The following is a 26,908-nucleotide window of genomic DNA, read 5'->3' as shown; positions in this document are numbered from 1 at the left end:
TAATCTTATTCAGAGCACTCAATATTTATCATCCTTTGATGATATTCATTTTATCTGCCAGAACAAGTATATTAAAAAATTATATTAATAAGGTTCCAGTTATATCATATAAGGATCCAGAGAGCTTCAAGAACTGGCGTTGTAAGTTCTAAGGAATTTTGGAAGGATACATTGGTGAATACCTGTATTCACGACGAGCGTTTTAAGAATCAACTAGAAACAACTATAGTTGGTCCTTATCATTTTCTAGTGGTACATGGCTACTGATAATCAGTCATCAAATATTCTTTTAATTTCCTTACTGGTATTCTTCAAGAACTTCATAGAAGCAGCGGTAAGAACTATTAATCACGGGTCACTGAACCTTATGGTGATTACTTGCATTTGTAAAATCCATGTATCTACCACTGAGCTAGAGCTGAGTTTTGAACCCAGTAATTTTGCGAGCCGGACGGCCTTAATTTTTTGTGAATTTATTCGCAAAAGAGGGAATTTAGCGACTGCTCTTATAAATACCAATATCCTCGCTCTATCATGAGAGGTAATCCTCCAAGGGCAAAGGTTTACAATTTGACACTTTGTATAAAGTAATACTTTTAAATTTTTAAACTGGAATGGAACTCAATTGAACAATTAATAGATAATCTGTGGAAATTTAATAACTTCGACTCCACATTGATACTTGTTTCAGAACAGATTGGATAACAAGAGCTGGGATAATTGATTGAACTATTTGTCTTTGTTTTTTACACACCTGTCTTTCACTTGGCGGCTCATCCATCAATCAATTCCATAATACCTCCCTAATACCGCGATATTGATACACTGTAAACGTTAAACTAGAATCAATATTGTTGCAGCAGTCTTTTCAAAAAGGCATCAAGTTTTCTAAGCATGATGTGTTACTGATACTCTTATCGATATATGACGCAACGTATGTGGATGCAAGCCAAGCAAACACGTTTCTCCATAAAGAAGAGGAGGGGAGTTTAATATAAGTAGAGAATAAGAGAGTGAGAGAGCTTGATATGAGCAGCAAGTTGAATTATGCTCCAATACACTCTGCTACAACTTAGCTGGAATTGCTCCAGGCAAATCCAGGCAACGGTAGCTGCACACAATATACTTCTCAGAGAAAATCCACACAAAACCAAAACTTGATAACTGCTTCTCATTTCTTTCTGACGCTCAATATTGAAAAGTTGAAGCCTCATTAGAGCAAATCTGAAGAATAAAAATGAACTGGAAGAGCTGGTCACGTATCGCAGGTAGACAATCGCATCATTTTCTTTTGTTGTCTTTGAGCTGTTGATGATGTAATGGCTTCGATTCTGTCAGTTTGTCATTGGTATAGGATAGAAATGAAAAACACTAGGTTATTTTCTTCCCAGAAAAATCAAAGGAAGCAACTGAACCATGGCATTACTCCTCTCTTTACACTTGCGAACTGTCAATATTATTGGAAGCAGTACTACTATGTCGCCAATAAAGTAGAACGGTCCAACTGAACAGCAAGTACGCAGGAATAGCCAGCTTTTCATTGATGCAAATATTATAGAAAAAAACAAACAGTAATCAAGTTTCGCATATTGTTTCTTACTGTTCCCATTCAATCAAACTCAAAGCGCTTGAGAGAGAACCTTCTTCTGGATTATAAAATTTTATATAGAAAGTTATATTTGCTTAACGTACGATACCTAGAATTTGACAGAGATAATCATGGAAGTCATCAATCATAGAAGTAAGCTTACATTCAATAGTAGGTTACATAGCATTAGTATGATTTTAGAATTGAACCAGTTAGTAGACAGAGTTAGTCTACTAACGTTGCCATGATGCACTATATTAATCCATTTGGGTTGAACAATCCTGAGAATCTTCATATTATGTACATGAGAAATCTCAATAATTCTCATTTATTACTATCAATAAGCTAATGATAAGGAAACTGTTGTATGAAAAACCATATTTTAGGGAAGATAATATATATCTCTTATGATAATATTTTAGATAATATCTAGAGTAGATGATATCATATTATGAACAGTGTGAAAAGAAAGAAAGAAGCGCATTTTTTTTGAACTTATGCATAACCATTATGATATTAAAACATTAATCGCACATTATTCTAATTGAAGCGAAATTAGGTACCGCTTTTATTGTTAAAACAGCAACTGAAACCTACCATTTTCAGGTTGAATAAAACCTCAAATTACAGTTGTTTCACAGGAGCATTAATTTATTTGTCGCATCAGGATTAGTTGTGCAAAATTTTGAAGGTTTGACAGAATGATGGATTACCTCAGAGGTATGAAGCACAGTGCAGCTTATTGAAGCACTTATCCCCCCTCTGAACTCGGAATTGATGAATATTAAATCACCTCCACACCTATTTCAAAGTGATGAATGGAATGCTCAGTGAAGATTACCAAGTTCATCGCTCATCTCTGTTGGCCTGCAATGGCAGCTCTCCATTCACATGGGATTTAAGCTCCAATGTTTGTTACGTGCATTATGATAAACAAATATTTGCAATGTTACGCCGCACTCATCAGGTAAAGAGAGGTTCATCTATAAATAATCATTCTCGCGTTTCAATTCAATAATTCTGCAGCCCGCTGATTTTTTAATGAGTAATCAGTATGAATGAGTAATCTAATATTCTTCTGATGATGTAGATTGTAGACTACTGAATAATTAATTTAAATTGCTTCTCATGCAGGAATCATAAACACAAATTTCACTCAAAGCTCATGAGTGAGAATTATAGATTGCTTTGCTATACAGGCGAAACCATTGAGAATCATTTTGAGGCCTATAATTTGAAGCAAACCGCTGATGGTATATTGAACATTTCGAGAAAAAATCCTTTTCAAGTTCATGTAGAATTCACATATCATGATATAAATATTGTTGAAAGCAATGTGGTTTCTCTGTTTTATAGATTCAATCCCATTCACTGATTATTCGTCGAGATTCTTCTAGAGGTTCCAAAATTTATAATCAAAAAAGTGCTATAAAGTGATTATGTCGTAATGATTTGATTGATACTGATTTTCACCAGCTATCTTTGAATAGCTATGTATACTTTTATGTCCCTTTATTGAGATTCATTTCGATTACTTCAGTCGATCATTGAGTATGCTTGTAATTTCTATTAATAACTTAAGTGAAAGTCAAAAGAGACTTTAGACGAACAATTCAATTCTGCTTTTTCAAATGATTTCGTATTATATAACAAGATTCTTTAAACACTACGTACCAGTTGGGCTTTTCAAGATTTTATTCTGCAAGATCGACATAATCTCTTGCAAGGAGCGAGCAAAACCTTCAATGCATGTTGTTCTAAGAGCGACTCATTCATAGTTCGGCATTCTCTCTATTACCAACTCATCCCATTACCCACACACAACCTTTGAGCCAGTGTGAAGTTAACTAGATGCATTCTCCTACATGATGTTTGATAAAGTTCTTCCTTGCCAGTTTCTGAGTCGAGATAGGAAATAGGAATATTCACTTTCAAGTTTCGAGATAGGCGTAAATGAATTCAGTTCCGAAGTACAGTGCCATCCTGTGAGTGTGAAGAAACAAATCATCCTCCTCGGTAATGTCGACGTAAAGTTTCAGCTCGATGTTTGTCGACTATCGTGTTCAGCTGCTGAACAACACAAGTTCACCGTGAAGTTATGTGCTAACATCACAGTTTGTGAATTATCCGAGTTGCGGAAAGGAAGAGTTGCATGGGCTGGGTCTACAGCGGCAGCTAAGGAGCCGCACCCGTACGGCCTTATTGTTCCGGCAGGGTGGAGTAGTAATTTTTTCTAATTAAATTTAAATTGAGCTCGAGTCTGTCTCGCGCACTGAGAGAGGCAGACAACCGAGAATGATGAAGGAATGAGTGGGAGGACAATTGAGAAGGAGAACGACGATTCGCAAGTAATTTGATGGTGGTTTGGGGCAACAAACGACATTGCTCTGTTTGGAAGGGGAAATGTCAATTTATTTTGTTATCTCTCTTATTGGATCTTCAACCTTCTTGCCATCCTCCACTACCGTTCACTCCATAGTGAAAATCACCTGCTACCAGCACTTCAAATACTCAAGGACATTTCGACATTGCTATTCCCAACGAGTTCAACTATAATTGTCAACAGGATTGCTCTCATTACAGTTCATATTCCTTTCTAAATTTTTATTCAACAATAGTCGCCTGAAAAAGCTTCCTCCATCAGAAATAATCATTTCGAATGATTACTGGGGAATTGTTTGTTATTGAGAGAAATGATTTTATTCTAATTGGACATATTCCCATCATGCCTTAGTTGTTAGTTCATTATTTAATCGTAAATCTGCTATACAGTTATATTGATTCAGTTCAGTATGATACTAAAATTTATTGTTTCAATAAAAAATTATTGTCATAATGATAACAAACCTAATATATATTGATTCAAGTAGAGTTCTTGTTTCAGTGGAGTTCGTTTACATTTTTATAACATCAAAAGTCTCACTTACTGATGACATTATAACAACACATAGTGCCAGTTGCATAAAATCCAGTTAAGTTTTAATCGTGATCAATTCCACGAAAACCAATCAGAGAAGTCGTCTTTCCAAAAAAAGTCTTCTCTGATTGGTTATCGTGAAATTAACCACGAATAATATTTAACCAGCTTTTGTGAAACCGGGCCATAGAGTACAACATTTTGTAATATCAGATCTCTCATAGTGGGAATATAATTTCCCTTGAGAACACGGATCTTCCTCATCAGATATATCTGAATTGAAACCTTACATCGAACAAAATATGATACGTTTCAGGATTGAAATTCGTATTTCCTGATCAAGGGGCAATTATTTATTAAAACTGAGGATTTCTGATATTGGAATACAGATTATTGTTAAATTGTAAAAGTGTATATTCCAACATTTTTCCACCATCCAATACTGTAAATTCAAGGAAGGTATTCATATATTGACAATATTCAAATATTTTCGTATGATATTCCATGCTCATTAGCATTTTTTTCAACTTGGAATCCTACTAGAAAATCATAATAAGTTAATCATTGATTTTCCATAAAAAATCATAATAAGTTAATCATTGATTTCCCATCATCATGTGCTGAAACGCATTCTGAGCAACAAAGTCAGATTTTGGTATTGTCTGATAAATTGTTTATTGTTTTATCTTGCAGTATGTACACAGCCTGTGGGGATTTGCCATTATCGAACTTGTTCCCGCTTGATTAGATGCCATGTTTTGGCGGTAGGACTACGGTACGCTCTACAATTCAATACAATAAAGTATCCGGAATTGCATGAATGCTGATATGTGCCTCACGCAGTCGCAAACGTGACTTCAGGCATAAAATGTAGGCGAGTTACCCCTATTAATGTTTCGGAGTCCCCAGAGACCTCTTTTCTCTATCTCTACATGAAATAGCAGGTCAGCAGAGAGAACTTGTCTGTCATATACTCTTTTGTTATCTAATGTTCAATAAGAGTTTCGGGATATTTTGAAGTGATACTTCACATTGAGCATTGATAGCTATAATTTGCACTCATGGAATCAATAACAGACTTGTAGTTACTGTGAGTTACTATGGAAGAAATGCAAAGAAGCAAATATTTTTAGTGGAGCGATATTTTCAGTAAAGTGGATGATTCACATAAATATCCATCACACTTGATCATCAGACTATAAAATATCATCGGAACATTTAGATACAATAACGTTCCAATAGTTCTATAGATTTATCACTAGAATCCATCAACTGATTTTGGTATAGTATAGAGCCAGTAGCAGCAATACACAGTAACGATCAATAGATTTCTATCAAAGTGATCAAGCAAGAAGATTCCAAATAATATCACCTATGTTGCATACAGTAGTTAATTTGCATACAATACCCTGAATTTGTCTGGTAATATTCAGTCTTGCATAGTCAGTTATTAGACAAACCAGTGGAAACAAACAAACAGTGTGATGTATGACCGTCAATAGCAGTTAGTGTCTACGTGTTTTAGTATTTTTTCACCATTGCACTGACGACTTTACTGCTCCACACACCCCACTGTTCATAAAATGGAAAAAGCCTCTCCTAGTTTACAAAACCTCATCCCTGGAATGAAAAAGTCTCTACTATTTTACAAGCCCCATCCCTTTCCCGGATAGTTGAGAGTTTCGCCATTGGATGCGTTAAAGTGTTTGTTTTTCGGCTGTCATTTGCTCGGCCCTTTGTGGGCAGTAACTCATAATTAGTGTTAGGAGCAATACGCGAGTGCGGGGTCGTTTGTATTATTATTTGCAAGCGTTGGGAAGGGGGGAGCAGTCACGCCTCGGAGTGGGCTACGATCCAGTAGATGGCAGTAGTTGCCGGCTGTATAGCCTACAGTTCAGTGTTGCATCCGATCCATTTCATGCAAACAAGCAAAGCTTGGACATCTGACAAATTAATCCACCAGCTGAAAAATTCGCTGAATCCGCTCATTTTTGACTTATAGCCATCAGCAGAAAAACAAACCAAGTTAACCGTTGATTCAATGAATCATGGTAAAATTAGTTTTATCTATCTCCTAATGTCTTTTAGCATAGACTGCCATCGCCATAATAATTCATAACCTCGAATAGATGCGTTTTATATAGGTTAAAGATAGCATTACTCATGTTAAGGCTATTCCTTCCAGAAATCCTTTGTCAATACTCTCCTGGCCCAGACCATCATTTCAAACTACATAGTAACGGTGGCCTATATTGAGAAAACAATTCCCTAATACACAGGAAATGATAATAACCATCAATATTTATTGGTTATTATTGTCAATTCATAATATTAGTCATTAATTTAATTGAAAGTTATTGGAACAGCATAGTTTGGAGAAAATCCATTTTCTATGACAGTTACTCATTTTTAATGCGAAATGTTCTGAATCCTTTATTGATTTTTTCAATAATCAATATTCACTATTTCAATAAACATTCACTATCATGAATATTGTGTTCTGCTGAGGAGGCCTATGAATGTAACATGTTCTTTCACAGTACCGTACCGACTTTGCTGCTAGATAATGTTACACACAAAAATAATCAAGTTATTAAACCGTATCTGTACTCCACGATAATATCCACATAAGCTTTGAATATTGTTTACTCCATTTATGTTTACTCTTACATTTACAATTATGTTTTACTCCATTTATTGTTTATTCCATTTATGTAAAGTATTATTTATCATTTTGAAATTAATTCATAAATATAAAATAATATTGGACTTTCAATATGAGTCAGTCATATTATAAATGATATCCAAATACGAAATCTTGTCAAGTACGATTAATTGTGTAACAACTTATAACAGTAACCTATCAGAACGGTTCTACTGTTTGGCTGCTAGGCAACCAATCTTACCTTTTGCACTGTTTTTGTTCAAGATTGTTCTTAATATCTTGATTGTTCACAAATATCTTTCATCGACATGATAGCAGTGAGGATAGAAAGTAACATTACATTCTATACTCACTGCATGATAGAGTCTTCATGATTCTCTCTTTATAAGAAGGTATGTAATTTAAAAATGGTACTAAAATTCAATTTTAGAAAAAATAAACCACTTGACAAGCGATTGAGACCTGTATTCATCTCAATTATTATGATTTTCGAGTAAAGGAAACAATATACAATAGAATTTTTGAGGTCAGCGCCATTAGCTCACAGAGAGCCTAGTGAAAACAAAGCATAAAAATACAACTCAATACTCAATAGTCATCCCCAATGATATATTAACATTGTTTAAAAAGACTGGCTCCTCAATACACGGCGTTGCTCGAGGGAGCGCTGCTATTTGACTCTGTTGTATGTCCATACTTTTTCACTATTAAAATTAAACTTGATGATGACCAACAACAGGTCGAAACGATCGTCACTATACAAAAAGTAAGTGCATTTTCACTTCAAAAGTTTTTTAAAAATCAAGTTCTGCTATTTGAACTTTCACGCATCACAAAAACGTCTCTCACGGAAATCAATCAAATCAAATTAATTGACTGCCTTAGAAAAAAAACCACCGAAATAATAGCCTACATAATATGAAATAATAATTCAATTGTAAATTATAAATCACGAAAAAATAATAATGTTGAATTTCTTCATTGCTTCACTTTGGTTTGGCTTTCATATCGAGGAGTAAGAAATAATATAATGTGTATGATGGCAATAGAAATAAAAAACAGGTTCAATAAGGCCTATGTAAAAGGTGAAATGCATCATTCTTTGATTTAATCCACTGATTTATCCTCATGAAACCTAATTTTGAGATGTTGCAAGTGATGGAATATTAAGTTTTATGAGTTATGTAAGACTATTTAAATACCTCTAACAACTCTCACAGTGCCCCAGTGCTCTGGAATGTGAAATGGCGTCGGGAAAAAATAATTGACATTAATTTCCGGACAGAGCATGTATTCGAAATGACCCAGTACACAATATCTTTTTGTGGAGAAATAATCTTTCCCTTTACAATAGTTATTCATGAATAACTGCTCATACATTGAAGAGAACTGTGCCAACAATGTAATTAATCAATTTGTAAGTGGGGTTGAACCTAGGAGCAAAGATTAATTCAGTTGGGGATAATAATAATTTGGAGTTGCGACTAGAATGAGGGTCTGAGTTGGGACTGCAGGTCAGAGGGTTGGGACCGCAGGCCACAATAAGTTGTAGTTGGACGGACCACAACCCAAGTTGCAGGCTATTTTGTAGCCCAGCTGGGAACAGAGAGGGAGTGAAGCTGCTCTCCTCATCATCAAGTTCCACTGTTTAAATGCATAAGCAGCCTGAACTTGGCTGTTAACGTGGTTCACTATTTTTGACAGTTCATTCAATTGCTAGGTACATTAATCCTCATGGGCATTAGTAATATTGATGGCATCCATCAATATCAATGGTACATAAAACAATCCAGAGTACTTTTCCAACGCTTCTTATTTATTATTTCTGTAATGTTAGTTCAGTCAATATGGACATAGAAAAGGATGTGTGCATGCAATATAGATTGTACTTTTGATTTTTTAATATATTATTTGGATACATGAAAGAAGTCTGCAACAATATTTTTCATGCAAAATTTCATTGTGCTAGTTACAGAGTGGCCCAAAAACCTCGTATTTTTGGTTCAGTTTCCAGTTTTCAGCAATTTCCGCTAAATCCAGTGATGGGACAGAAAAATTTGCCCCCGCCTTTTTTAGATTATAAAAATCTGAATGAAATGAGATCATTCGGAACTGTCTATTTCCAATGTGTACTGAGTTATGACTTTTCAAAAATGATTAAAATTTTAAGAAAGAATCAACTTTGATAAATTTTAGTTTTTCATCAACAATTTCTTCCGATTGTTATCATTTAGATTTAGGGATTTAAAATCCCTCTTGGTTTAATTTTGTGCTCTACAATCTGAGACCAGGTAGAGCGCTCTATCTCATATACGATATCTCCAGGTACACTTGACAACAATGCTCCTTGCATTGTGAAAAACACCTCATTTTCAGCTTCAACCATCATTACCAACTAAATTGTTTTCACTGGGATATTTCTCAAGTTCATGAGATTATGTTCTATGAGAATCACCCATTCGATGCACTTCATTTCAGTATTCTCCTAGTGGAGAGGCACGCATAAGGACTCCTCAAGGATCAAAATTTTAAACACTTATAACTTTTGACACAATGCTCGGATCTCATCGCACTACACTTCATTCTTCACGTCTCATCAAGGTGTGAAGAATCTAGCACAAGGAAATTTTGCATGAAAAATTTGTTCTAGACTTCTCTAATGTATCCAAATAACTTTTGAAAATCAGATCTACAATAAATATATATTGCAAGCACCACTGTATATAGTGGCTGGACTATGTGTTAAGACTCATTTTATCTAGTTTATCTACTAAAGACTTTTAAACTTGGCAAACGCGTGAATGAAAACGAATTCACACTCTATTGACTATCATTTTGGGAAACTTGTACTGGCTGAATCAGGGGAGACCCCCCCCCCACCACCAAATCTAGTTCTCACCCGTCGTCAGTAGTTATTTTAACACAACACTGGTGAATCGGCATCTATTATCTATATACCTGTACAGTGTATAGCAGGATTACAGATGAATCGGCATCCACACGTTTACTTTAACGTGGATAGGGTGGATTGGTTTGATAATTTCATTTAAGACGTTGATTATTCCAGAAAGTCTAGAAAGTTTCTCTTTATTATACTCTTGGTAAAGTTTGATGAGTTTGAATGGCCCTCCTTTACATAAAAGTTTTTTCTACTGCCGGGGGTTTTGAATTATAAAGTTTGTTCAGGACTCCTCATGAATTTATTTCTATATGAACTTACAAGTTATAACTCAAATTCAAGAATGCTCGGAATATTCTGGGTTTTCTACAATCTCTTGTACAAACAATACTCTTGTGAACCTTCTATAAAATTTTACATTCATTGCCGAAGACATTCCACTTTTATTGTTGAATTTATAACCGTCTATTTTCTCAGTGATGCCCATTCCATCTATTAATTGGATAATTAACTTCAGTCTGTCGACTAGCTGTATCAAATGGGATCGTAAAAGTAATAAACGACCTTTATCTAACTCATGTGTTGACAAAGCCAATAACGTTGTTTGCACAAGGATCTGAAATACTGCAACGTTCCATTCTCTCTCAACCGAGTTATTTCCAGTAGTAGTTATAACTGCTTCACAGATCAATTTATTAATGGCAATTCGTCAATAATTTAATTATAGTCCACAGGAAGTAGACTGCTGTGTAACAGAGAGAGCGCACTCTAAACATATTTTTCTAGAACATATTTTTCCAATCTTGGTCATTATTGACTTGACCTGGACTATGATATAAAGCACTCGTAATTCTAGAAGACCACCAACCCTACTTCTAAAATACTATAACGATAGTTCTTATTTGGATTAAGATACTCTTTTATATCATTTGTGTAGCTCTCTCCACACTATAAGTTGAACAGAATAACAATCATCCCCACCACAGAAATTGAAAACGGTGAATTGAGGAATTTATTGATTAATAAAGAATTCTTATAAGGAAGTATTTTCTTGCCTTTGTCTATAGTGAAGTGTTTTGAGTGAAAGATTGCTTGGTGAACTCAAACGTGAGACAACGTAGCCCGAACACTATGCTATGCACAAATGTAGCAGTACACAAAAGTTTTTAAACAAGATTAGATGAATGGAAGATCACTTTGGAAGCACTCTCCGGAAAAGGAACTGCCGTCCATGAAGTAAACTCCTGAACTAGGAGAACTCTTCAAAGGACTTATAAACTTTTCTCCACTGTACAAAGTTTCGTCAGGTCAGACGAAGACTTCCTGTGTTCCACGTACACCTTCAATTCTACTTCAAGAGTTAAGCTCATTATCACACTTTATTAAAGTCGTGTTCAAAGCCAAGATTAGTAAGATTCATTAGAATTGTGCTCTGCTATGTATACCAACAACTACAACAGTACAACAAAGACAATAAACTACATGGCTGAATGATACAAACACTACAGCAATCAGTAGACAATCGTATTGGAATATAAATTATTTTCCACAATTAAAAATTCAATTAAATCTAATTCATTATTCAATAAATTTATTCATTGCGAATATAATTTCATTTGAAATAATAGATGAATCCGATGAAGATGAATTCCCTAGAGAGTTAGAAATGAAGTTCAACCGAGATTAACTGTGAAAATAACCATATTTTTCACTCAACAAACAGAGATGCTGTGGAGTTTATGCATAAGAGAGTAATAAGAGAGATGTTGTCAGTTCCTCATAATTTACTTGAGCCAAACTCAAGGGTCAATGCACTAAAAGCATCTTCATCAGTGGTAATTTTTGGTTAGACCAAAAACCAGTAAAAAAACATTATGATAGCTTGAGTCCATTGAATCTTCAGTTTGGCTCAAATTGATTATGAAGAACTGACAACATTTCTTCCATTTCACCTTAACAACCATATTTCTTGGAAGCACTCTGTTTCAAGTAGATTCCATGTAGTTTTTATTCTCAACAACTTTCTTGAGGAATTTAGATTGAAAACTAATAAACAAACTTTTAAATATATACTTTTTTTAAATATCAAATACGAAGGTCAGCGCTTCTATTTCATTTGCACAGTTTTGGAGTTAGCACCATATTGTTTTATACAATACTGGAAACCTTATATTTGTTTACCACTTCAGCATCTTTGAATACTGGAGCAGCAAGAGAAACGGTAAGGATTGCGGACATATGCGGCAGCAGCTGATTGCAGTATATTGGAGCAGAAATTTATATATGAGCTCTATGTTGAGCTGGTAAGAATACTGAGGTATTATTCTACAAGGGGTAAATATTTTTTCTCTCCCCGAATATCATTGAGCGTAAAACTACCATAGCTAGCTGAGCACAAATTATAGTTTGTGTAAAATAAGTTGAGACTTGGCCGTCCATCCCAAGAAATTACAGGGTTGCCAAATCGTGTAAAATTGCAACTTTCTCACATTTCCAATTCAACGTCAAAATTGGATGTAGAATATCATTCCTGATATCCAATTAGTGATAGAAAAGTTTCAGGGTTGAAGGATCAAAAGGAAATTTAACTTTTATGATATAATTGGAAAAATCGCGAAAATTTGTTCTTCTTTTGAATATCACTTCTCTCAGAATCATGGGGGTTCGTAATGCATAATAATTTTATATCACATTAACGGAAAGAATGTCTCCTTTCTATTGGTGTTTGGATAATATTTATTCGATCTATAGTTATTTTTTAATTAATGTTTATGTTCGTCAATGTCGAGCAGATAACATGAAATTTTCGACATGCTAGAAACTTTTTTATTGCAATTTTACACGATTTGGCAACCCTGTAATTTCTTGGGATGGACGGCCAAGTCTTGAATTATTTTACACAAACTATAGTCTTTACAACAGGAACAATTACTTTAGATCAAGAGCAGGAGCATTGATAACTCCACCAAACATCACAAACCATGAAAATGAACTCAGTCGAATTCCGTAGACCTATAGCCTACTACATAGAGCCAATAGGAGCTTTGCTTTATGATATTTCCAATTTCTAAATTAAGTAATAGATTGTTGATCGTTCAATATTCAAACAATAATCAAGTAATTTACTGCAGATCAACAGGAGATCAAGATAAGGTACAAGAGGAAATAGTCTTTCATGATTTGTGAAAAATATAACTAGTAGCTCTGTGAACAGTAGACCTCGCGCAGGTTTAAACCACAGCCTCCTCTTATACTGTCCATTAGAGTAAATCCTGTTTGTATGTCGTGTTGGCGATATATTGGTGTGAAAGCGGCTAATGGCTGTTGGGTTTGGTGTATCAAAAATGCTAACTTCAAAAGCTTATTTCCTTCAAGACATACTGACAACAGGTCATCCCGTGTTGAAAGCATAATAAAGGTCGAGAGAGGTACCAATGTACCTAGAATACATTCTAGGTACATAGTTATAATTGCATGCGTCATTGCAGGCGATTGATAGTGCATTTAATACTGCATAAAAATTGCATGCAATGACGCATGCGATTAATAGTCCACACGACAGCTGATTTTTTTACCAAGTTACTTTGAGATGTTAATTGCATGCGTCATTGCATACGTCATTACATGCAATTGATAATCCAGTCGACAGCTGATTTGAGTTGAATAATTCTATAGTCTGACTCTTACGGTAATATTGGCGATCGAAGAAGACACCTGTTCCTTTTGTATTATCCTTGAAATGCAAAATTTAAAAAGCCTTATATACACGTCGACGTGAAATTCAAAAAGGAACATACATGTCAAATTTCATGAGAATCTATTGCCGCGTCTCGCCTTAAATGCGGAACATATACACATAAATATGAACAAAAATATAAACATAGAGAGAAATGCAAAACCGTCGACTTGAATCTTAGACCTCACTTCGCTCGGTCAATAACTCATGGATAATTTCTACCCAATAAGACTCAACACGAGTTGAAACTCAATTTAATACTATTAAATGCAACAAATACTTTACAAACGCGTGTTTATTATGATTATGATAGTTTTGGAATCCACAATACATAATAAATAGATGCGCGAGCAATATTGACGCAGCAGTGGTGTATGGTGGTTTACCTGTACGCCAGGTGGCGTTGATAGAGCATAGACAATTGCATCAGCGACCTCGTCTGGTCTGAGTTTGGGGGCCGACTCGAAAGCCCCGGCCAGGGTTGCGGTCCATCCTCCCACATCAAATATTTCTGTATCAACCACTCCGGGACTGAGGTTCTGCAAATAAATTACTGGTTCTGAATACATTTGAGCAACCTCTAACACGTGTAAAATCAGTTCTAAAACCACGAAACTATAAATAAATTAATGATAATTTTATTTGTTCACGAGCCTTGGCTCATACAAATTGGTTGTACATGAATAATCAAAATAAATAACAGCATGGAGACAATAAATCTTATATGATAGAAAATAGCATTCGATATTAAAAGATGAAGATAGAATATTTTAACACATGCAATCATAACCAAAGCTATAAAATGTTCTGGTGTTTCCTCCTCTCGCATATTGCAGATTGGACAGTGCCTGTCACAAACTATGTAAACTCATTTTCCTCAAAATACAGATAAAAAACCACGAAACTATAATAATAATTCATCTATGAAGTAGCCTAAGCCATGGTCGTTCTATGCATTACACCATAACATTGACCAAGTATGAATATTATACCTTACAGAATAAATTAATTTCTTCATTCCTATTCTATGATTATACTGAACCATAAGGGCGTTTATTTTCACAGTCTGCTGAATCCTAACTTTTAAATAACAGATTTTACCTGTAGTTAATGGAAAGAGCACGTTACTTGTTTTTGCACTCCATATCGCATAAGTAGCTGTTCCCTGTACTTCCTTACTATCAGTGTGAGAGTAGAGTACCCATATTTCAGTGCAAAGGAGTGCTCAAATGTGTAGTCTAAACCCACAAAGTATTGATTGAGATTTAATAGAAGTGTTCATTATTTAACATCCAAAAATTAGGTTCAATACCATGTTTTGGTGGGGAAATGTAAATATAAATCATAGAACAGGAGTCCTTGCCTATGATTTAATATGACAATTGTCATTTTATATGCTACCTTATGACATGACAATATAGTTGATGGCAAAATATCAATATTATTGGATCCAATCAAGGTGATTAGAAAATGTCAATAATATTCTAATCACCTCGGCTCAAACGGATTTATCGAAACGGATTAGGTGTGATACACTGACACTTGAAAATAAAGCGAACTTTCTGAATGCCACCATTTGATATTCTCCACATTTTTGAAGCAAAAAGTGCCCAAGGAATTAAAAAGACTACAGCCATGTTCTACATGAATATTAAATGTGATAACTTATTACACTTACAAAACAGCAAATGAGATTATGTAACGTTGTTTTCTAAATGAGGGAACAATTCATCTCACTAAGCTCAGAAAGCTTTTACCGATGACTCAGTCCCAACTCTAACAAACTTAAATTCTCATTAGATATCAACTTAGTCACGGCAAAGTTTCGCTCGTCTGACGATAATACATGCGAAGCAGGAATAATCCCCGTATTTAACTTGAAATCTCCCACAATACACGTGGGAAGCCTACCTTTCAACTCAGTCTCTGATTTGATGCATAAATTAAACTTATTCCATCACTCTGTGTTCAGTCTCTTTGTCTCCACTAATCTCAATTATTCTATTTGTGGAGATGATTAGAAGACATTTTCGCGGCTTTGAATTCTAACTTAATCACATACGTTGTGCTTCCATTGACAGTATTATTTTTTATTAAATCATAACGAATATTGATCATGTAGTCATTCAATCAAATTAAATATTAGGCTAATTATAATTTTCAAGAGGAAAATAAGAACAAGATAATCAGAAGATAGAATACCTACAATCTTGAGAGAAAAATCAATACGGTGAGTAAATTATTATTGAATTGAATGAATAAATGGAGTGATAAAAATATAAGTTTTCCGAAGAAAAATTGTAAAAGATTACAAAAATAATAGAAGAGAGTTTCTATTACACTGAGAGCAAGTAAGAGCTGCCCAATGTAGAATTTCTTTCAAAAATTGTTTCAACTCATTCATTATGATAAAGTTGAATTGAGAATTTGATTTTTCTATGGATTAGAATACAATCAAATAATCAATTCTCAGTTTTCTGAAAATTAAAGTTTTTGTTGGATTGGCTTCATAGATTTCAATTTTTTGAAATGACAAGACTTTACATTCTCACTCACCAATAATCTTATTATATTAAGCAAGCAATTTCTGTATAATATCTGTATATATTTTTATATTTGCCGGTTATTTTATTTATTTATGACTATTTATGTCCAACGGATCTCGCAAACGGCTCTAACGATTTTCACGAAATTTGGAACATAGTAGGTTTATGATATAAAAATTCGATTGCACTACGTCTCACCCCTGGGAAAACTCGCTGAACGACATTAAAAGGATAATAATTAATCCTTGGAAAAACAGCTGAGACTTTCGTCGTCTGTGGATGATAAAATAGTGCGTCTGTGGAAAATTAAAATATCTCATCTCCGAAACTCATAAGCTGACGTATAGCCAGCTGTAAAATGAGCACGATCATTTCAAAGAATATTCTGTTCTGTATATCAATAATTAATAAAAATAACGAGCGAAGCTCGGTGTTCGATATTTGAATATGATAGTGATAAGGCTTTTATTAATTTTACTCTTACCGTTACTTTTATATGCGACTTCTTCTGTGCCAATTCCAGTCGAAGTCCTTCTGTTATAACTTTTGCTGCATATTTGGTTGAACAATAGACGAAATTACCCATCCTCTGAGGGAGCCTGTTACCTGCAACACTAATCAATTGCATCAAGCAATGTGCAATGCAATGCTGAGCGTCATCATCCATTCATTTAAGGGAAAATTCATTCCACATAGGCTACAGTAGACTATCATTAATCAAAGAAATTTGGATTCTATTTCTTGTTCGATTAGTTATTCTGAAATTAAATCAAAATTAATTCAACTGAAATAAACAAATTTCCATTAAAAATGTATATTTTCTTTTTTTGGAAATAATTACATTATTTTGTGAAAATAAATTGCCAATAATTCGGAAAAATAATATGTATAATGAAATATATTTAAAAAAATGATGTCTACCAATAATAAATAATAGGAAAAACAATAAAAGAGCTTCTTTTACTTATTTCTCATTCTAGATTATCAATTTTCATAGACCTAAGACCTCGATCAAGTTTTTTCTCGTTTGAGCACGGCATCGACATATTCCGCGGCTAAGGTAGGTAGGAGGTTCCAAGCCACCTCAATGAGCTTGCATCATTTTATCAAAAATTTTATTAAAATTTACTTCAATATTCTGGATTAGCATTTACATTTTTACTATTGAATCTCATGCGAAAATCATTTCCCAGATTTAATGTTGATCTAGAGCAGATATCGTTATTTCTAGTAATAAATTCAATAGTTCAACTTATTCATTATCAATTATTAGTTGAACTACACAGTCACCCAAGTCACAATTGAATTTTAAAATCACAATCACAGTTACAATTCAAATCACATTCACAGAAACCAATCCAAATCCAATAGTACAATCAAGTTTTCACAAGCCAAACTATCAGCAATCTCAAGCTGGAATAGGAGGGGCTGTTTCTATTTGTGAGAATAGGCTGGCAGTCAAACTCAGACTATCGACCGACCCACTCAGAGCCTCAGACGTGGATTTGCAACGGTCGATTAGTGCTCTCCGGCAAATAGGATGCAGACCTACTGTCACATTCACTTCAAACTGTCAGCATCAGTTTAACGGGAAACATTGATGTCATTCGTGAGATATTCTGACAGAATATTGTAATTCTTACTGTATGTCAGCATTGTTTCAATGGTGAGCATTGCTGTTACTCGAAGGGAATGCTGACAGATTAGACTGAATCTGACTGTATATGTCTGTCGCCTGTCGGCCGCTGCCGCTCTAGGCTCTCTGCCTGCTTTAACGAGGGTTCGAATAGATTAAAATCGATTCAACCTTAAACGTGCAAGAGACGCGCCGGGATTCGGCAGATTTCGGCAAAGAGGCATTTACCAGGGTGATAGCTACCCTTTAAACAGAATGACAACGATCAGAATCAGATTATAGGGGTAACTTGATAGAGATATTAGAAGAGATAAAGAGGGGACAATAGGAAAACAATCTTGATAAGTACAATTGTAAAATTTGTGATAATATTCTATAAACTACAGAATTATCACGATGTTTCAATAGAAGCCTATGAATCCTTCATATGAAGTCTCATGAAAAGACAATAATAATTTAAAATATTTAAAGTTAATAATTTTATTATTTAAGACGAACAAAATGGTTTCTGCTTACAGAAGTTGTTCTAGTAATAAGAAATTATTTTGAAATTCCCTTAATTCAATTAATTATTGTGAACAAAATACGAATGAAAAATCAAACTTAATGAGTTTAGGATCGATTCATTGCTGAATGACGGTACCGGCTCTCCTTATAGGAGACAGTTATTTAAATAACTATAGGAATTCCAAGTTTTGTTACATAACATCTGCATTACACATGAAATTCTCAAAAATCAGTTCATAGACAAGCTAATTGATGACATTTCTCCTAAATAAATTATTGGGCTACACAAGTATGAAATTATTGGAGGTGGCTGAAAGTATTTCGGGATTCCATAAACTTCTTGGAATCCACGTTTTACAAGTGAAAATCATGGAGACATGTTCCCGATATTTTAATTGGAGTCATTAAGTATAAGCAATTTGGTCGTTTAGAGGATATATGAAGTCATTAGTTTCATGTTTCTTTACCTGCAAACATTAATGATGTGCCCGTCATCCATATTCCTCGCTTTCATCGACTTGAGCGCTTCCCTTGTGCAAGTTCCAAGTGCGATCACGTTCAGCTCAAACATCATCCTCCAATGCTGAACTTCACCATCTAAACACATATAAATCATTTTATCCATAATTTTAACATAATTTCAATACATTTCAAATAAGTTATATTAATTTAACTTTGTGTTTGATGCGTAGCACTTTTCATAAAGATCAGATCAATCATGGTTTTTTATTCTTTAGAATTTGAGTTTCAATCAGAAGCTTTAAATTACAGATCAGAAAAACCTTTCATACTGGATAAAATTGCTCATTGGAGAAATGATACTACTTGAATTTACACATATAAATTCCCAATGAACGTAGGCTACTTTTATAATATTGTATACAATAAAAAAAAATTATTGGTGCAAACTTAGGCTAGCCACACACCAGTTAGTCAAGAAAAGACAAGACACGTTTAGTCACAATACTTCACATAGTTGCTTATGAAGCAACACACACCGATTAATCATTGCAATTAGACGTGTCTTCATAAGCAACTATGTGAAGTATTGTGACTAAACGTGTCTTGTCTTGTCTTGACTAACTGGTGTGTGCCCACCCTAATCATATATATTGGACTTCACTTGAATGACTGATAAAGAATCCACTTCGATTCGTAATTCGTCAAAGTTTTTAGGGGTAGAAGAAACCTTGTACCTCAACCGTTAACCCCGCCTCTAATGAAGATTATAGGCTTTCTTCAATGTTTATAATCAGAATTACAGCTTATTGCTACTATTTTACTTGAATAAGTAGATCATCATTTTGGGTGAAGATCGAATGAAAAATGATAAATCTAATATTATGTTATCACAATGATCTAACACGCCATGAACATTGTACTTCGTGAAAGATCAAAAAATTCAAGATTTATCATTTCAAAGCATTAAACTGAGGTTAAAAAAGCTTCGAATCCTTCTGAAATCATATTATCTTCACCTGTAATGTTAGTCTTGAAAGTGACGCCTGCATTATTGATGAGAATATCGACGCCTCCGAGATTCTTCCTGATCCATTCAAAGGCAGTGACAACTTCATCCTCCTTTGTTATGTCTGCTCTCAAAGCGTGAACTTTTCCTTTCTCGCCTTTCAGTCTTTCAGCCATTTCCTGCAACACATAACAAGCATTACAATATATTTATGAGATTTCCACGTCTTTCCTTACCCACATCCTACTCAACCCCATACATTTCCGAATCCATTCGCTCTCATCAATGTTTTATCATTCAACAAGAATAATCGCATTCTCACATTGAACCAACAGAGAAAGGTATCATTATATATTACTGTGAAATGTTTTATGGAAATGTGGAAGTCTGTAACACGTATATGTACATGTTTTCCGTCAAGCTATGCAATAATAACTATGATGTGTTATTATACTACAATATTTCTAAACTTTGATGAATCAGGCCCCAGACACAAAGCTGTATTTGAAATATAGACATTTGAAATATTCAGAAAAAGGAGTATTGGAAAACCCTATTTTTTGGACCAAGCTGCCACGATTTATTGTAGTGACACTGCAAACCCCCTATACACTCAAACATCCAAATGCGATTTATTGTGGTGACACAGTTAAAAACGAGAGTGATAGGCAGGATTCTGTCAACAGTAGGTTATATGACTGGAGCCATTTCCGAAAGAGTCATATGGAAAGTGATTTAAAATGCTTGGAGCTGTATTTGACAGTTATTGATCGCCGACAATCGCAGGTCATGTCAGCTGTCAGTGCAAGGCCAGCTTATTGAAGATCATTTTTTGAGGTTTCAATCCTCAACTTTTACAATTGAAAAATGTTTACCTCTATCCAAATCAAGCGACGCCTACTCATTCGAATGGATTCGTTACTTGAGTGATTTGCTTGCAGTAATACCGGTAGAGTTTAATAGAAGTATAATTGAAAGGGTTTTATAATGATGGAGTTGGTGTTGAAAACCTAGAATTGAAACCTAAATTTTGAACCTAGAAAAGCTGGTAATTACTAGCGTACTGAAGTAATGTAGAAGATAAATTATATTAGAGGCAGGGAGTAGCCTAAATTTCGATATACCAGAATATTGAATGAAAACTACCGTACTTTATATTGTCAAAGGCTCTAATATATTGAAATAATATTTGAGATACTAGTTTTGGTTATTACACCATTATCAATCTCTAGTGAACTACACAACTTCACAACAACACAGAAAATAGTTATTCAAGAATACTTGATAACGCTGAATCAAAGTGATTTATTTTAACAGCATCAAATTTATGTTGATCACATTGTTTTTTTGACCTATGGTTGCCTGAATAACACATTATATTCATCTATTTCATGGAGACTATCCAAAACTCCTAAATTCTGCAAGCAGCAAATTTTCGCCCGAAGTTTTTCCTCATTATTCTAGTTCTCAATTGAAGTTTGTTGGGGCGTAATAGCTTTGATAAGCTGCTTAACTCTTATCGGTTGTCGGGTTAACTCGATCTCCACACTCACCCATAGCCTATAGGCCTACTCACTTCTAATACAAATAATAATACCAGTAGGTAGGTTGCAAATGGAGCTCTCTTATTTTGAGGCTAGTATGGTTTGATTATAGAACGTTCAACGTTGTAGAGTTTGTTATAATTTCATCTTACTCTACAAGTCATTTTCCTCATAACTCAAGTCTCGGACTGAAATTTGTAGGGAAACTTGATTATCCAGCGTCGGAATCAGCGTAATAGGAGGAGATTAATAAGACCATTATAGTGATAACAAGACCATACATAGGTGGATATTAAGAATAATGCCATTATGAGATACAATCGAATAAGAAAGAATAGGTAGTGTGTATTAAAGAATATTTTCATTCTCACATGGAGGAAAAATTATAGCCATCGCTCAGTTCAAAAGGACCGTTTCATTAATAATAAGTTATATCAAACAATCTCTATCCAATATTTATGAAGAGAATAATACACAGTATACTTTCATAGCATTTCATGCAAGACATTTTATTACAATGATGGATTTCATTGTCATTTAGAGGTATTTCTGTTGGAGAATGTGATCAGAGCATTCCAGAGGGAAAAATCACATGCCTTAGTTTTTCTTTCGGAACACGATTATTTTGTCTAAGAAGCAGAGAATAGTGCAAGAAGAGCCGGTAACTAAGTGAAGTCAGTTTAGCAGGAACTGACAGCTAACCGTTCTCTCGTCACTTGGCTCTCTGGCTCTGGGGTAATCTCATTTGGGTCGGTTGCTCAGACCGCTCATTCCGACGCCGCTTATCCGTTTATCCAGTTTCCACTGGCTTCGCCTTTGGTTAATTGTCGGCCACAGAGCTACTTCGGACTTGAACCAAGTGGTAAGTTCGTAGTTGCCTTCAGAGCAAGTGAGTACCTAGTTGCTGCTGCTTCATTAAAAGTTGTCTCAACTGATGAGAATCAAGTGGATTGTTCATAACATGTCTGCCACAATCGGTTTATTGCCATTCTTTGATTGGTCTTTATGTTTTCGATATAATTGGTGATCTGTGGGACGGAAGTCTAGAGAAATAATTGAGAAATTAGAGTAGTGTAGGTTGAAACAGCTTTTCTAGTGCAGAAACAAAGCTCAATGATGAGAGCTGTCGGCTTTGAAAATAGAAAATATTGGGTACCGTAGGAGAAAATATAAAAAATACCGGTACAGTATTTAAAAAAAATTAATGAAATATCGTCGTTATTAATGGAGACAATTTTGCAATATATCAAGTGAGTTAATTCGAAATTATTTTGAGAAGCTTATTAGAAGGTGAACTCAATTCCTTCCGTCTACTGAGAACATTTATTGAACATAAGTCGTAACAGAATTAGTTTCCTTTTATTCCAGAACGAAATCACGTCTGAATAATGCTTTCGATTGGATAATTCCATGTCATTGATCATGGCAGAGTAAACTTAGAAAAATTAAGATTGTTCAATTCTACGGTGATGATTGAGCCTATGTAATTTCTGACAACTGGTGAGCTAGAAGTTTCGAAATCATTAATTTGTCCACCTCTGTATTCAAATTGTAAAACTATTCTCTCACGAAGGTTGAATAAAATCGTTTATGTAGGACTGTTCCATATTTAAATTAAATGTAGGAGCACATTGATAACACTGACATGCAATTTTCACGTTATCCGGTCTGGCAGGTGGTACAGAAGTAATTTGGTATTCAGATATTCTGATATATAGCGAGTACAATAATTTTGAGCGCTTCCTGCTTCGAAGAGATCACTAAACATACAAAGAATCATTTGAATGCAAAGATCACACCCATGTGTGCAAGTTGTTACAAAATATGCTATGTTATCATGATAAATTCAAGTTTTATTTACTGCAGATGAGCCAAAGTGGCAACGTTGGTGAATGCTGTCAGCGACACGAAACCTTTATTACTCTGATAAGAAAGTAATGTTCATGAAAATAATCAAATTATCATGACGCACTCATAAAATTAAATATGTTATTACTTGATTCAGAAAAATTAAGAGTTCATTGTAACAAAATTGAAGAAAGGACAAATAAAGAAAAATTCAACTTTTAGAATTTTGGGCTATCAGCCCAATATCTGAATACATATCTGAATATCTGGTGTGAATATAACCAATGGAATTGGCTTATAATGACATTTTTTCAAGACTATTGAAAGTTTTGTTTTTTTTTTGCTGATGATAATGCGCACATCCCCACATGAGCTCTAGGCTTGTGCGTGGGTAATGACACTGATGATGATGAGAGATGAGTGGAGCTCTAAGTGGGTTCCGAACTACCGGGAACTCAAAAATAGTATTTAGAGGAGTTCATCTCAAGTCATTACCGCCCTCAAATATAACGGGAGTAGCAGGCGCATGTAGCTTAACTTAATTTATCGATTGCTTATCAGGATTTTGTTACGGTACCACAAAACCAATCGCTTTCCTATTATCGTAGTTCTCAAAGTAATACTTGTTAATTTACATGAAACAATATCATCTATTAAAAATGAAAATATTATAAGTTTAGAAGAAGTCTAATTGTAATTTTATCAAGTTGTTGTGTAATAGGTTATTGTATCATGGAAGCTCAAGCTTATAGACTGTTGACAAATTGCAAACATTAGCAACTATAATATATAGTATTATTAGATGTAACAAATTTAAAATGAATACTGTCAACGATTTTGAAAAATATAATCGATCAATCAATCAATCAATCTTTATTCTTGTCATCGAACATTACAAAAAAATTAGAATCGATAATTTAAATCACATATAAAAATATGATGGGATGCAACTGGAAAAGTATGAACTTTCAAGTTATTCTTATCTACAATCATGAAATTGATATAACTCACTGAATAATTTAAAAAATTGCAATCAAACATCTTAAATAATATTGATATAATTCTAATCGGAAATTGTTTGAGATTGTTACCTGCACCCGTTGATGCCTGCGTGCAAGACCGACGACGTTGACTCCATTCTTGGCCAACAGCTGGAGAACCGCGGCTCCGATGCCGGAACTGGCTCCCGTCACGACGGCTGTCCTCCCGGCCCATCTGTCCATGCATCCCGGCGCTGCCATCGCGGCACAATAATTATGCGACTCAGATCAGAGTGACGCCGCGCGAATGAAGCTACAGCGGTACAGCTTCAACGTCGCCTTCTCAAACGACTTTTCTCTCGCGCTCTATCTGCCTCACTCACTCTTTCTCTCTATCAGTCTCTCTCACTCTGTCACAGACACTCACTCTCTTTACCAATCATAACGGCCAATAATAATTGAGTATCACTTCCTCATCCTTCCTGCTCTTCGACGACTTCCTAAACGTCTTCTTCGCGTCATTAAAAGCAACGATCTCTTCTGGCCCACTTCCGGTCGTTGTGGAACAATAAACTGTCGATACAATGAGTCAATTAGCCTCGGAGAATTGAAGAAGTTTGATACCCCACTCTGTCATCAAGAGGCGCGCTTTCATCTCGCTCTTTGTTGTCGTGCTGTGAACGATACACTGCTCAACGACACAAGTTCATAAGCACTGTAACTTTCGAGCGTGCCCAAACTTGGTGACAATGTGAACTCTGATGTAACCGTGATGATGCGAAAAATCAAAAGTGGAGAAGGTTTCTTATGGAGAGGAAATTAAGAGGTCACAAAATTCCTCCGAGGAAGAATACAAAATGAGTAACGATTTTGGAAAAGGTTCAAGAATATCTACTCCCTACTCCATACCTTCATTACTTGTAATAAGTACTTTTGAATTCAAATTTTATACTGTGTGTACAAAAAATAATACGGGTTTTTAGTTCATCAATGTCACGAGGTAAGGGAGGAACGTAAGCATGTTGTTTAACATATCTCCACAGGAAAAAATCGCATGGAGTTATGTCAGGGGACATATCAGGGAATTATCAGCGGCTGTAGCCTCAGTGACAGAAGACACCTTAGTTTGGGATGAATTAAGGCTACAGACTAGATGTCGTCCGTGCAGCCAATGGAGGACATATTGAACATATATGATGCATTTTCGTTAACTCCAATATTTTGTGAGTATTTTAATATGCAATTTGTTAGTGTTAAGCCCTTCTTCCTAATAAATATAGCTATTCAAAATTGGGTCATTCTTTTTTGTACATACTGTATTATGCAATCGAATAAATTTGCATGCCAAGAAAAAGGAACAAACTTCAAGAAAACAAAGCAATCCGGAAAACACTTGATATAAACAAATGACACAGCACTACCTAACAAGGAGATGGCTATCTATCTTTATTTTTATCTATTAAATATGTGTACTTCTTTGATAGCTTGAGCATAGTTATATAGTAAAATTTCAAATGCTAGTGTAGTTTCTGTATCAAACCTATAGATTTGAAAAATAAGAGCTAGGTAAAAGTTTATTTTTTATTTTTGAATGAAAAATTATAAGATAAATTTTTCCTCTGATAGTTCTTCAATTTTTTATAAATTGACTAGCAATGGAGATTTCCCAGGATGTATAAATATAACATTTGAATGTATATTTCAACTTGGTCATTAATAGAGCTTGATATATAGTGATTGAAAAATGCGTTGAATGACGTTTTTCAAAGTCAAAGTAGGTGTTCATGATTGAAAAAAGGAATAAGAACCTGATCAGGTGGAAAACAATTTAGTACTTTCAACGATCTGAACTTGATGATCCTTCCTTTATTATTATATCCTTTAGATTATTCATTTCGAATGAGTAGGCTACTTTGGTAATTATATTTTTTTGAATCTGATGAATCCATTTATGGAGAACCAGAAGTATCTGCAACACTTTGGATATCTCTATGTTGGTAATTACCATTATTTTCATATTATTATTGGTAATTATCATGTGCAAATATTTGATTTCATTTCAGTTACTAATAAATGAATTCATGGATCTGGTTGTACTGTACAACTTCTAACTGGTGTTCTTTGATCAATAACCAAGCTCGTATAACCCGTCATGCAGAATAATTGAAGTCATTCATTAAAGCTCGAAGTTAGTTTGATGGTGTTTGAAATTCAGTCCAAAGCGCATGGCAAATTTTGTTTGAAGCAGCTATGATGATATTCGTCTGTTGAACTTTCTTAATAAACTTTCATTTCTTTTGAAACTTTCTTGTTACCCGCTGCGTTAATAAAGGACATTTCAAACAGCTGGCTGTTCCAGCAAACAAACATAGCACCATAACTGATAGCAGTACTTTCCAAAGTATTTTTATTCTCTGTTTGGAGAGATGTTTTTTCTTGGGGGAACTTCAGACATCAATCTCTTTTGAAAGCTTTCAAAGATCTCTCGGTTACTTGAGCAAATACAATGGTGTGTCTTTGTTGCAGTTTTCGTTCCAAGTTATTACAGAAATTTTTAATTAGAGCATTGCTTTG

The 26,908-nt window shown here is 34.6% G+C and overlaps 2 protein-coding genes across 3 annotated transcripts in view; one reads left to right on the top strand and one right to left on the bottom strand.

The window, feature by feature from the left end:
- Positions 1-26,908, top strand: part of LOC111051707 — a 514,958-nt gene that overhangs the window by 359,349 nt on the left and 128,701 nt on the right. The window lies entirely within an intron of this gene.
- Positions 14,072-24,987, bottom strand: LOC111054592 (dehydrogenase/reductase SDR family member 11). Its single transcript, XM_039438229.1, has 5 exons — positions 24,446-24,987; positions 19,973-20,141; positions 18,962-19,091; positions 16,836-16,965; positions 14,072-14,344 (listed from the first exon to the last, which is right to left on the bottom strand). Exons 1-5 carry the CDS (start codon positions 24,593-24,595, stop codon positions 14,087-14,089), a joined length of 837 nt encoding a protein of 278 aa, XP_039294163.1. The 5' UTR covers positions 24,596-24,987; the 3' UTR covers positions 14,072-14,086.

Source organism: Nilaparvata lugens, chromosome 1 (assembly GCF_014356525.2).
Source record: "Nilaparvata lugens isolate BPH chromosome 1, ASM1435652v1, whole genome shotgun sequence".
Classification (NCBI taxonomy): domain Eukaryota; kingdom Metazoa; phylum Arthropoda; class Insecta; order Hemiptera; family Delphacidae; genus Nilaparvata; species Nilaparvata lugens.
The sequence above is the reverse complement of the archived record's forward strand: the minus strand, read 5'-3'. Positions and strand labels throughout refer to the sequence as shown.

Coding starts and splice junctions, on each gene's coding strand:
- LOC111054592 (XM_039438229.1), bottom strand. CDS start 24,595: ATGGCAGCGCCGGGATGCATGGACAGATGGGCCGGGAGGACAGCCGTC. Junction 20,142..24,445: donor GCAGGCATCAACGGGTGCAG/GTAACAATCTCA, acceptor TATGTGTTGCAG/GAAATGGCTGAAAGACTGAA. Junction 14,345..16,835: donor AGTCGCATATAAAAGTAACG/GTAAGAGTAAAA, acceptor ATTTATTTGCAG/AACCTCAGTCCCGGAGTGGT.